We start from the raw sequence: 12740 nt of genomic DNA, 5'->3' as shown, positions 1-12740 counted from the left end.
GAAGCTTATTTCCAGGGACACTTGGTGTGTGGGAGCACTGCAGTCAGTAAAGCAGATGATAGAGCTGAGAAAGTGACTCCAGGCAAGAGACATGACTCACTTATTGCATTGATATTTAACCACTAGTACACAGAAATACATGAACAGGGGCAGAAACACAGACATTTAGTTTGGTAAACATTTATCGCATCTCACAAAGGCAGGTTATATGTGAAAGGAAAGCAAGTCAATTTTAATGTTAAAAAATATAATATTGTGCTGCTAAATATTGTGCTGCATTTTCAGGCCCAGCGCTGCGTTGCCGTGGAACTCCCCTATCCAATCAAGTCCCTGTGTGTTAGTGAACACGCCTTCGCCTTCCAACCTAGAACACACCAGTTAAGACATCAAACTCCTTACATTAAAATAAAACAATAAAAACAAAGACTTGGGTCTGAATATTTCCCCTAAACCAGTCAGTGGTTTAGTGCTCTATAGAACTGAACCGCTGATTTTCTTAGATAGGTACACCTGGGGCTTTGCTGCTTTATTCTGGGAATAAAACCTAAACCAATATATGTATATATTTATATGGAAACTCATAAAGGACATGTCTCTTCTCAAAACACATTTAAGGAATGTTACAGTAAGTGCCAAAAACAGATAGTTCTTTTTACCTGTTATTGTGAAATTGACCTTTGTAGGTGGATCCATCTGGGAAGGTGTATTTTCCCCTGCCGTGGTACATGTTGTCTTTGAATTCTCCTTCATAAAGTGCTCCAGAGGGGTGCTGCAGTGTCCCTTTGCCATGCATCTGTGAACGACACAGAGCGTGTACGAGTAACCACAGAGGAAATACCAACACACAGCCATCGGAGGAAGTAGGGTACACATGCACAGTCAAATACATACTTTGTCTTCATGCCACTCTCCAGTGTATATGACACCACCTGCTGAGGTGTGTTTACCAGCACCACTCCTCATCATCACCCCAGAGGCTGACCTGCTGCACTCCCCCTCTGTGGAGAAGAGAGGCTGACACAGACCTATGTAACAGTAATGGAAGTGGGTTAAGCTTTATCATAAGTTATCACTCACCATATCTGTCCCCATTTGGGAAAATATAGGACACCTGCATAGGTTCTTCCCCTGTAAATATACATATCACAGACATATTTACCTTAGGCACCTCAGGCCTCTGTAAAATCTGAAACTTGGATATTTACCTTGGCTTTCTGAAAGTGAGAATCATACAATTAACAAAATAAGGCGGTAGATAGGAAACAGAAGAGGTGTTGTGTTTGTGTTTGTGTGTGTGTGTGTGTGTGTGTGTGTGTGTTATGGGTGTTTGAAATCAGATTTTCATAATCACACACCCACCAGACATCCGTGACAGCTTCCCCCAGCGGACAGATGGCTGACAGAACCGACAGGAAACGCTGCGTATCGGCCAAGTTTTGGAATGTGAAAAGTCAAACAAGTGATTAAAAAGTTGTGAAAATGACACAAGCAAACTTCATGCTATATTTGTACGCTAAGTCGCCCTAAAAATAACCAGGCCTGACTACTGCAAAATAAATAGGCTGTTGTGCTGGCTGCCAGACGCAAACTGCAGTTACCATGGTTACAGGTTTGGTGCAGAGCTACTAGCCTTTAAGTGTACTATTTAAATAGCTGTACTATTTTCATAAAAATGTAGTTTAGCTGCACATATGTCGTCTTTGATTTACTCCAATGACATACAGATATGATAGATTTACCAAATATTATGGATTATTATTGTTGCATTATTTCCTAGTTCAAACGTTACTGTCTGAACGCATATTTCTTTTCCGTAGGATGGCGAAGGAATGTCACGTTTGCTCACCCAATCATGTCGAACAAACTTTCTTGGAGTAAATCTATTAAGGGGTTCGCTATGATTGGACGATTTCGTCGCCATCCTAGGAACAAAAATATCTGCTAAAGGACACCGGAAAAGAAACTTTGACCTCTGAGTTCGACCAATGATAGAGATGTAAGCTGCCGGTGATCGGAACAGCAACCTCAGGTTTGTTCATGCTTGTTATGGAAGTTAAGTTTTACAGGTACCTTTATACTTTATCGCTACTTAAATGTTTCCTTAAACCTCTCGACTTGATTTGGAGGAAAGCTTCTCTCTGTTGAACCGCTTGCTAGCGGTTAGCTTATCAGCTAGCTGAAGCTTTGTGTTCTTAACTGACTGACGCGTCAGACTCCACGACACACCACCACTTATTTATCTCATAAGAGCAGTGCCGATAGCCATCTCTTCATAACTTGCTAACTAAATAAACTATCAGCCCCCCCATGCGTGAAGTTAAATGGTTGGCTCGCTGGTCTGCATGCCAAGTTTGATTGCATAATTAACGCCACCAGCGCTGTGTGTCAGCCACCATCTCATTGCTCGCACTTGAACTGAAGTGCCACAACGAGCCACCCCACAGCTATGTGCGACTCTGTGCACTGCAGCGGATGTACAGTAGCTGCCTGCTCTGTCCGGGTCCGCAACTACCAGCTCTCTCTCTCTCTCTGATGTATCCAGGATTACTGGATACTTCCGGTGCTCGGAAGATTTATTCAATCTATGCATTTTATGTCTCGCTTCACAGATTGTTTGCTGCTATGAAAGGGCTCTGATCGCAGGTGAGTGTGCTTTGGTTTGACAGCAGTGTATTTCATGCAGTCCATTGCGTGTTGCTGGAGATAGTTTGAAGCTAGAGTACTTAAAAGTGTGTTATCTGCATTGAAATTGTTTTAACAGAGAAATGAATGCAAGGAGAAGAGGCGGGAAGCCAAACAGAGGAGGGGGGAGATTTAACAAGCCAAAAGGTGGAGGTGGTGGGGGAGGAGGAGGAGGTGGAAGTAGGAAAGGAGGAGCCGGTCACTGGGATGAGGATGATGATTTCAGCCTTGATTTTGGACCCCCTCGTTCCAGCAGGTATACATTTATAGTGAAGGAATTAATCGTCAGATTTGAAATTCATCACAGTGTGCACAGTGTGATGTCCTCTTTTACCTTCATCTCTCTTCTTCCCCTCTGTTTATCGGCATCACCATCCAGACCTGGCAAAGGGCGAGGCGGCGGTGGCCGTGCGGGTGGAAGAGATGGAGGTCGAGGGAGGGGAGGAGGTAGAGATCGAGACAGGGACAGCAGGCGCGATGGGAGAAGCAGAGGCAGTGCTCTCCCAAGATCCCTGGCCAGGACCAGAACATGCCCAAAGTCAGGTGACGGCATCAGGCCGGAAGTCAGCACCATGCCCTTGCAGAGGATATTCATGACTAATGAAACCCAAGAACAACTCAAGGAACTGCTGCGGGATTTGCAGTCCCAAGACTTTGATGAGCCATATGAGTAAGTGCATTCTTCTAAGAGACTAATTTGTAGACTGCTCATCTATGTGAACTCATATCACTCTCTCTCTCTGCCTCAGTGAGTCTGGTTCAGATTATTCGGGGAGAGAAGAGAATGAAGAGGAATTTGATGAGTTGGACCACCGTGAGGAAGGTCAATTTTGGGCCACTAATGACGAGCCTGTGGAAAGAGCAGAGAGCCCAGCATATGAACCATATGAGTCTGATGATGAACGGCCCACACCTGAGCCTGTCATCTCCTTATTTGCTATAGGAAAACTCTGCAGGTGATGTACAGATTTCTTTTTTTTTGTTTTGTTTTAGCTGAAGATTTCTTTGTTGACAGTTATCCTCCTTAAATCTAAAGCCAGTGTTTGTGTTGCTGTGCTGTCAGGAACCTAAAAAATGTTTGTCTTGTCTCCCCTTGTGTAGGTATGGGTTTGACAGGGAGCGCAGCAAGCAGGCATTGGAATCTGGTGGAGGGGAATTCGGGGCCACTTTAGAACAGCTCCTCCAGCAGGTTTTCACTGAGCGCTACGGCCAGAGAGCGGTTTCTGCTGATGGCATCGAAGGGGTGCCTATGGATGAGTGTTTGAGTCAGAGGCAGGAAGAAGCTTTGGCTCTAGCTGCCATTTACGGTGAGCGCTTCAGTGAGCGGATTGCCAATGCAGTCTGGACAGTAACCCTGGACCTCCCATTCCTCTCAGACAATGCTGCCAGGAATGGCAGGCAGGTCGGGAGTGCAAGTGGCGGAGGTGCTTTTAACGTCCGCGATGTCTGCCGATTCTACCTGAAAGGGCAAGGCTGCCGGTTTGGGGAAAAATGCAAGTTTAAACACCAGCTCCCCCCTAAAGGGAGATCTGGGGCTGGTTCCCCAGACCTGACAGGCCCGAGCCGGCCTGGCTTCAGCAGCTATTCTCCACCTGAATATGAACTGGAGATACGTTTCCCCAAAGGAAATCGTTACCCATTTCAGGCACCGGTAGTTGCCTTCAGCACCACAGACGAGTCTGTCGGAGCTGCAGGGAGGCTCAGTGTGACTGAAAGATTGTTTGGAGAAGCATTGGCTGCAGCAAAGAGCAGCGAGCCTGTTGTTTACACTCTGATTACCTTGTGTGAAGATGAAACTACCATGAATGAACTTCTGGCTGTTAGTCATCACAAATACAGCATGCCGCCGCCTGTTGTTGTGGTTCCTCCACCCTCTCTTGCCATAGCAAAGAGCAAAAGTGCGAGGAGCAGCGCTTCTGAGGAAAGCAGGAGTAGTAGTAGCACCAGTAGCAGTAGTCATGCCACCAGCAGAAGGACTGCCCCACCAAACAACCAGAGACCCATAGGCTGTGAGTCAACAATATTGTTTATTATTTACTGTTCCTGTTTTTTCTGTGTGTATGAGCTGGAATCTTATCACGTCTGCCTTTTTAAAGTGAAAGAAACAGCAGAGGCGGAGGAGCTGGATGAGAGGGATGAGGAAGATGAGGACGAGGCAGTTCCAGTCGAGAGTGAGAGTTACGTCAATCTGAGGAAGAAGATGGTGAATAAGCACAACCTGAAGATAGACAACCTACTGCAAGAAAACAGCAAGCTGTGCCGAGAGTTTCAGAAGAAGCAGGTGAAAGAAGACTGTAATTGATCTGAAAAATAACATCTTGTCCTTATATCTTGCTCTACATCTCCTCCCACACGCTGTATATATTTTTCATGCATTGCTGTCCTTCCACCCTTTGCTTCATCCAGTCATCCAGGCGTTTCAAGTCCATGTTGGAGCAGAGAAGGAAACTGCCAGCTTGGCAAGAAAAGGAAAAGATCCTGGACCTGTTAGACCAGTGCCAGGTGCTGGTGGTCAGTGGGATGACTGGGTAGGTCACACACAGAAAGCATAAAGATACTAAAAACACTGATTTGGTTTGACTGAAGGAAAAGTGAAAATGAAATGTGGACAGAAATTGAAACGGTAGTGTAGCAAGTGGGTTTGGAAATCTTGAAGTAGTCAGTACTTTGACAAATTAACTTTTATTTAATTAATAATTAATATTCTTATAATGCAACATTATTTTAAGAACTGTCTATTTTTTCTTCCGTGTTGTGTTGTTTAAAAAGAATTGCACAGTTTCATTGTGTTGTCTTAGAATGTGTAAAAAGACATCATTTAAAAATGCAGTAAAAATCCTGTTAGGTTGTAAATTAATATAAATATTTATGAAGAATATGATTGTGCTCAACATTTATTTTCTGATACTTCTCTGTAGGTGTGGTAAGACCACTCAGATCCCTCAGTTCATTCTGGATGCGTCATTAAATGGGCGAGCGGAACAAGTGGCCAACATCATCTGTACTCAGCCACGCCGCATTTCTGCCATCTCTGTGGCCCAGAGAGTGGCACAGGAGCGTGCAGAGCGGCTGGGCAACTCTGTGGGCTACCAGATCCGACTGGAGACTGTTAGGGTATGCACGATATGTCCGTATAACATGCAGGATATTACGCCTTTAATTTGTAGTCATTGAGTCCATGAATCATATGCAACATAATCTGTCATCTAAGTAATATCTTAAGTACAGATGAGTGAAGCTTTACATTCTAAAATAGTTATTGCTCCCTCTCTTATCCCTGACTTCTCTGTACTGTCAGACGTCTGCCACCAGACTGCTGTACTGCACCACAGGCGTGTTGCTGAGGAGACTCGAGGGCGAATCGGACCTCAGAGGTGTCACACACGTCATTGTGGATGAGGTGCACGAGCGAACAGAGGAGAGGTGAGACGGTGCTCATCACTTGCATATGTTAAAGTGTGTGTTCAAGCTCTACTTTTTGTATTTCAAGTTAGAACTTTTGTAGTTAAGTGAATCATATTTGGCAAATGATATTTACAGACTTTGTTTTTGTTCTCTGTTCTCTCCGTCTCTCTATTTGATCTTTTCTTTGTCAGCGACTTCCTGCTGTTGGTATTAAGAGACCTGATGGTGCAGAGGCCAGACCTGAAGGTCATTCTAATGAGTGCCACTCTTAATGCCAACCTGTTCTCTGAGTATTTTTACAACTGTCCCACTGTCCACATACCGGGTAATTTGCCAAGACTGTTGTAGACATGATACACACATTACACGTTCAACTCAGACACTTCCTTCCATAAATGAATTTCTCTCATTTCAGGGCGTACCTTTCCTGTCGACCAGTTTTTTCTTGAAGATGCCATCGCTAAAACCAAGTAAGTACATCCTCCATCAACTTTTTAAGTAAACTGAACTTCTAAATATCTTGAGAAAAACTCCCTCCAAAACCCCTCTTCCAGGTCAAACAGACCCACACTAGATAGCTTATCTGCAGAACAGACCAGTAGAAATCACAGGATGGTCATCCCAATTTTCTTTCCCAGTTATGTCATTGAAGATGGCAGCCCTTATATGCGCTCAGGGAAACAGAATTCGTCTTCCACGAGCGGGCGAGGAAGCAAAGGGGAGCCAAGGGACATGGTGGATGACTTGGGTGATGATATGTGGAACTTCATGTCTTTCTGTAAGAAGGACTTTATCAAAGACTCCATTCCAGACCAGCAGCTCAGCCTGCAGGAGCTCACAGTCAGGTACAAAGGTGAGTTTAGAACACATATCATCAGCTGAACTGATCTGTTCTTCAACTGAACCACCTTGGTCTTATCCAAATGATTGTGTTTTGCTGTTGTAGACACTAAGAAGTCTGTGCTGAAGACCATTGCTGCAATGGACCTGGACAAGATCAACATGGACCTGGTGGAAAATCTGCTGGAGTGGATTGTAGGTGGAAAGCACGACTACCCTCCTGGTGAGAATCAGAACCAGTTCATTCAGATCTCTTTGGAAATTTCAGTGTGGATGTTTGTGTAATCTTGTGGTTTCTGTATGCAGGTGCGGTGCTTGTGTTTCTGCCGGGCCTGGCTGAGATCAAGATGCTTTATGAGCAGCTCATGTCCAACAGAATGTTCAACAACAGGCGCGCAACAAGGTCTGTGCTTGCGACAACATTAATTCCTGTTATTGTTAGTGTTTGTATAAACTTCAGGCTCTGTGTTATTTTTATTTTTTTTAAACATAAATTTCTTGTCATCTTTAAAACCAAAAAGTATAGACATACAGTCCTGAGATGACCACAAGATTTCCATAAATGAAGTCTTTTAATTTAACTTTCTGTCTCATCTGAATACATGTGTACTGAAGCGGCACAGGAAGTCAAAAATAAGTCAAATAAATAACTGTAATTGACCCAAGCAATAGTGAGAGCCAGTCCACAATAAAATGAAAGGAAAACATTCAGTCAGTGCAGATTGTTCACTATGAAAACAGGCACTCTTTTTTTTTTATTCTTTATGTGGGTCCAAAAAAACACCACGGTAGGAAATCAAATGTATCACTTTTTATTGTAAACTTTTATTTGTAAACAGGGAAACCCAGATGCTGGTAATGCATTTGCGTAAAACCATTTGTTGTTTATGTTACAAACTAATGACTTTAGTGGTGTACAAAGTGTGTTGTGTGTAGTTTTGATGTGAATCTCTAATGGTCCTAGTTAACTGGGGAAAACAGTTCATGTGGATGTGCTCTCACGTCGTTAGGTGTGCGGTGTACCCGCTGCACTCAACCTTGTCCAATGAGGAGCAGCAGGCTGTGTTCAGCCGGCCCCCAGAGGGCGTGACAAAGATCATCATCTCCACCAACATAGCGGAGACCTCGGTAACCATTGATGACGTGGTATATGTCATCGACTCTGGCAAGATGAAGGAGAAGAGGTGACAGCATGTTTAGCTAAAGTGAACAGACATATGGATCCTTTAAATGTACTGTAAATGTTGTGGACAACGGCTGTGAAATGTACATCATTTTCACAAGCAAACAGTTTTTTTTAATCTGCTTATGTTCTGACTTGACTTGGATTGAGTTGCTGCAGAACTTGTTATAAAATTAACATTGTTTTTCCTTCAGGTATGATGCTTCTAAAAGCATGGAGAGCCTCGAGGATTCGTGGGTTTCTCGGGCCAACGCGTTGCAGAGGAAGGGTCGAGCGGGTCGCGTGGCCTCCGGCGTCTGCTTCCATCTCTTCACCAGCCACTGCTTCCGACACCAGCTGGCTGAGCAACAGCTGCCTGAGATCCAGAGAGTGCCTCTAGAGCAGCTTTGCCTCCGGTAGACCCAACTGTTTGCTCTCTTTGCACGACACCAACCTGCTTTCTTGTCTCTGTAAATGCAAATAATCGAGGTTTATGCACGACATGGCTATTGGGATTTTAAGAAAGCCAGACAATATTGCCTCATGCTAGTGTTTACCATTTCCAACTCTCAGAATCAAGATCCTGGACATGTTTGCGGAGTGGACGCTGGAGTCGGTCTTCTCTCGGCTCGTTGAGCCGCCGGCTATGGGAAGCGTGGATGCAGCCAAGCAGCGCCTGCAGGACCTGGGAGCCCTAACGGCAGATGAGAAGCTGACCCCGCTGGGCTACCACCTGGCCTGCCTGCCCGTCGACGTGCGCATCGGGAAACTCATGCTGTTCGGTGCCATCTTTCGCTGCCTCGACTCAGCACTTACCATTGCTGCCAGTCTGGCCTTCAAATCACCATTTGTAAGAAAATGCTTGCCACTGACCATATGTCACATCTTGCCATCACAGCGCTGATTTAAGATCCTTTACCAATGACTTGATATTTGTTTTTTTTTGTTTGTTTTTTTAGTAGAGCAAAACCCACATAATGATTAATATTCGACAAAAAATGTCTTATTCTATAGAAATATTTTCTATTTTTGTTCCTGTGTCTGTTTTCCAGGTGTCTCCATGGGATAAACGGGAAGAAGCCAATGAAAAGAAACTGGCCTTTGCCTTGGCCAATAGTGACCATCTAGCTTTGTTACAGGCATACAAGGTACAGACTGGACTAGAAAAGACAAATGAAAATCAACAGACAAATACAAATGGAAAAAAAAAATATTATATGGATGGATTTTCCCTCTCTTGCAGGGGTGGTGCTCTGCGGCAAAGAATGGCAACCAGGCTGGCTTCCTTTACTGCAGGGAGAACTTCCTGTCTTGGCGAGGCTTGCAGGTCAGACTGTGCTATCTAAAGAGCCTCGTGCCTTCTCCTCTACAATGTAGTGTGTTGTACATATAACTATATACTTATACTTAGTTTTTTGCTTTCCCTTGAATGCATCACTTGTCCATCCCATAATTACATCCATGCACATGTCTGTTCTAATCTTGTGAACACAATATCTCAGGAAAACCTTGGATTGTTTTTTTTTAAATTTAGCTCAAATGTTCTCTTGGACTCAAGGGTGAACTGATGAAGTTTTGGTGGTCAGAGGTCACTGTGACTAGTAGTATTAGTAATATACTAGTCTTTGCAAAAAGATGTTTCCCTAAGTCTTAAACTTCTTTAAAAAATGTCTGGGGTGATGTGTGCAGGAGATCGCCAGTCTTAAGAGACAGTTTGCTGAGCTGCTGTCTGACATTGGGTTCATCAAAGAGGGACTAAGAGCCAGGATTATAGAGCGCACATGCTCTAAAGGCACAGATGGTGTTCTGGAGGCTACCGGCCCTGAGGTAACACACACACGCATATTAAAGGGCTTGAAGTGTTTTATTAGTTCTTCTGATACACATTGATCTATCAGTTATAAAATGTGGCCTTGCTCTTTCCAGGCTAACTTGAATTCTGAAAACATCCGGCTGATGTCCGCCATGCTTTGTGCTGCCCTCTATCCCAATGTGGTCCAGGTGAATATTCATTCTGTCTGTCTTTTGAATGAGAATGTGAAGCCAGTGATGGGTATGAAACCATCTCATGTCTCCTCTCTTTATGGCTTCACACTCATTGTCCTTTGTTTGGTCCTTCTCACTCAGGTACGGGCTCCTCAGGACAATTACAAGATGACCAGCAAAGGAGCGATGAAGATGCAGCCCAAAGCAAACGAGCTCCGCTTCATGACCAAGAATGACGGCTGTGTCCACGTGCACCCCTCGTCTGTCAACTACACAGTGAGATCCAAGAGAAAAGATGTTTCCTTGTCAACAACCGGTTACAACGACGAGCCTCATGACTCTTCTTTGTCCTCCAGGTTCGCCATTACAACAGTCCCTACCTGGTTTACCATGAGAAGGTGAAGACAAGCCGTGTCTTCATCAGGGACTGCAGCATGGTGTCCGTCTACCCGCTGGTGCTGTTCGGAGGAGGGCAGGTCAGCATGGAGCTGCACAAGGGAGAGTTTGTCATCTCCCTTGACGATGGATGGATCCGGTTTGCTGCTGCTTCTCATCAGGTTGGGGATAAAAGATTTCAGATTTTGGAATAAGCTTTGTAAAAATTGTTTGCACATATCCATGAAAATGTTTTTGCAGATGCTTTTTTTTTTTTTATTAGAAATTTAGTAACACATTGATACTTAATGAATCTCACAGATTCTGCTGTTAGAGAGCAATAAAAGAACATTATAACAACTGAATGTGCACAAAATGACTGTGTAAGAAAATGAAAGGACACAAATGTGTTAATGTGTGTGTGTTTTTGTGTTTCCCAGGTGGCTGAGCTGGTGAAGGAGCTGCGCTGGGAGCTGGACCAGCTGCTGGAGGACAAAATCAGGAACCCGAGCATGGACTTGTGCAGCTGCCCCCGCGGCTCCCGCATCATCCGCATGATAGTGCACCTGATCTCTACTCAGTAGCTCTGCTACTCACACCCCCTCTTTTCACCTTTTTTGTGACCCTGAAGGGCTTAAATGCAGGGGGCTTTGCAATGAAAATATCTTTCTGCTCCTGGATCACTGCCACAAAGTGTTTTGTTTTTTTTTTAATAACATGTTGCACCATTATGTATGAAAGTCAGGGTCAACAACCCTGAAACTGGCTTAAGTACGTGTTGGTTCTGTCACAGACAGATCAGCAGGGGAGATAGTGTACTTGAAGTGAAGCCCTCTGGTTGAAGTACAGTCACCACATCACCTGACACCTCAGTATGTTTACACAAAGAAAACAAAGCTGTTATTGTGTTGCTGCACCTAAAGCTTCTTAAAGCAAATTTTGCCTTCAAAGAAAAATATGGCTCTATGCAGGTGATCCACAAACCTCCATCTTTGTCATTGCTGGAACAAAGCAATGCCTTGCTGTTTTCACAGTCTTATTTTGACATTTCTAAAATGCAACAATAGGATTTTTTTTGATGCCACACAACTGTTGATGTGTGGTCAGATGTGATGTCAGAGATTTATATTTTAGGTTGTGAGTGTCTTGTTCACAGCTGAGAAGTTTCTTTGGTCCATATTGGATTTATTAATCTCACAGTGGCTATTGTTATGGTTGTATTTGTATTGCATGACTGAAAGATCCAAGAGCTTCTGCATGACATTAGGTTGTTTTACATTTACTGAATGTATTTAAATGTGATGTCAAAACCACATTTTCACAAGGTGAATGCAAGGGCTTTTTAAATCTGGACAATTTGGTGAGATTTGCCAAAGAATTTTGAAAGCTTATTGTCTTAACGAGTGATGAATTCCACTGCACTACATAATAAAAAAAGCAAAGATAGGTGGTTGCTTGCTTTAATTTGAATTTCAGCAGCCATTTAGTGCTTGCCTTTTTTTCCATTCATTTCTTGTTGAGCTTTTTGCTGTATTTGAAGCTGCGTCCCATAAACAAAAGAATTTACAGGCTTGTGGGTGAGTCCAACCCCTCCATTCATGCGTCCTGGCCTGTCTCTACGACAACCGAACATAAACAGAGGGGGTATCACTGTCCCAGTTGAAGCCGTTCAGTTGCCAGTCACAACAGTGCCAAGTCCAGAACTGGTAAGATAAAAACAATTTTTTTTTTTTTTGAATTTGTGAAAATTTCAAGTGCTAATGCTGCTTTGAGCCTTAGCAATTTATGCACTGTTAAATCCTCAAAAACAGCTACTGTTCTTTGTGTTTGGATCTAATTCACAGATGAGTAAATGATCTCTCATTATATTGGAAGGGACCTTGGCATCTTTAATGATGGTAAAGTATATGTAATATTATAGACTATCAAGACTATCCGAACTATTCAATGTAGTCATAGCAGAGGGTCCAAACCTAAATGGTGTAAACCACTTGTATTCACTTCAAAGCCCACTAAATCCAGGAAATCAAGGTCCCACAGCTCAAGGCCCGCCAAGAAGTCTGGGAGTCCAAAAACACCCAAAAAGAGGTCTACTAGTGCCAAATCCACCAAGACCGAGGTGGACATCCTCAGCCCAGCAGCCATGGAGAACGTGTACTACATTTCTCACAATGCAGTGGACTGTCTGGAGTTCAGGGGCTTTGGGTGGCCACATTCAAAGAAAAAGAAGAAAAAGAAGAAGGGAACAAAGCGAAAGAAGAAAAAGTAAATCATTTTTGCCAATCCTAAG

The 12740-nt window shown here is 43.7% G+C and overlaps 3 protein-coding genes across 12 annotated transcripts; 2 read left to right on the top strand and 1 right to left on the bottom strand.

Annotated features, from left to right (window-relative positions):
• Positions 1-96: 96 nt before the first annotated feature.
• morn2 (MORN repeat containing 2) lies at positions 97-1588 on the bottom strand. 9 transcript variants are annotated; one of them, XM_046379486.1, is made up of 6 exons: positions 1333-1588; positions 1206-1215; positions 1078-1128; positions 892-1014; positions 657-793; positions 97-364 (listed from the first exon to the last, which is right to left on the bottom strand). In XM_046379486.1, coding segments are annotated over exons 1-6 (426 nt in total). In that variant the 5' UTR covers positions 1335-1588; the 3' UTR covers positions 97-261. The 9 variants fall into 9 exon arrangements, with proteins under 9 accessions (XP_046235442.1, XP_046235448.1, XP_046235443.1 ...); XM_046379492.1 differs by having other exon boundaries at positions 1206-1214; positions 1360-1586; XM_046379487.1 differs by having other exon boundaries at positions 892-998; positions 1206-1214; positions 1360-1586.
• A 164-nt stretch (positions 1589-1752) lies between these two features.
• Positions 1753-12603, top strand: dhx57 (DEAH (Asp-Glu-Ala-Asp/His) box polypeptide 57). Of its 2 annotated transcripts, none has more exons than XM_046379472.1 (26): positions 1753-2029; positions 2610-2643; positions 2762-2938; positions 3062-3352; positions 3432-3638; positions 3784-4691; positions 4779-4963; positions 5089-5210; positions 5601-5796; positions 5981-6105; positions 6279-6412; positions 6503-6557; positions 6726-6940; positions 7034-7150; positions 7234-7330; positions 7938-8111; positions 8305-8505; positions 8663-8939; positions 9142-9237; positions 9333-9416; positions 9779-9916; positions 10016-10090; positions 10217-10351; positions 10432-10632; positions 10891-12156; positions 12295-12603. In XM_046379472.1, exons 3-25 carry the CDS (start codon positions 2766-2768, stop codon positions 11032-11034), a joined length of 4350 nt encoding a protein of 1449 aa, XP_046235428.1. In that variant the 5' UTR covers positions 1753-2029; positions 2610-2643; positions 2762-2765; the 3' UTR covers positions 11035-12156; positions 12295-12603. The 2 variants fall into 2 exon arrangements, with proteins under 2 accessions (XP_046235428.1, XP_046235429.1); XM_046379473.1 differs by having other exon boundaries at positions 2543-2643.
• LOC124053907 (small lysine-rich protein 1) lies at positions 12070-12734 on the top strand. The gene is made up of 3 exons (XM_046379496.1): positions 12070-12156; positions 12295-12348; positions 12459-12734. Exons 2-3 carry the CDS (start codon positions 12343-12345, stop codon positions 12717-12719), a joined length of 267 nt encoding a protein of 88 aa, XP_046235452.1. The 5' UTR covers positions 12070-12156; positions 12295-12342; the 3' UTR covers positions 12720-12734.
• Positions 12735-12740: the final 6 nt, after the last annotated feature.

Source organism: Scatophagus argus, chromosome 22 (genome assembly GCF_020382885.2).
Source record: "Scatophagus argus isolate fScaArg1 chromosome 22, fScaArg1.pri, whole genome shotgun sequence".
Taxonomy (NCBI): Eukaryota; Metazoa; Chordata; class Actinopteri; family Scatophagidae; genus Scatophagus; species Scatophagus argus.
Note: the sequence above shows the minus strand (reverse complement) of the source record. Positions and strands in the feature narration are given on the sequence as shown.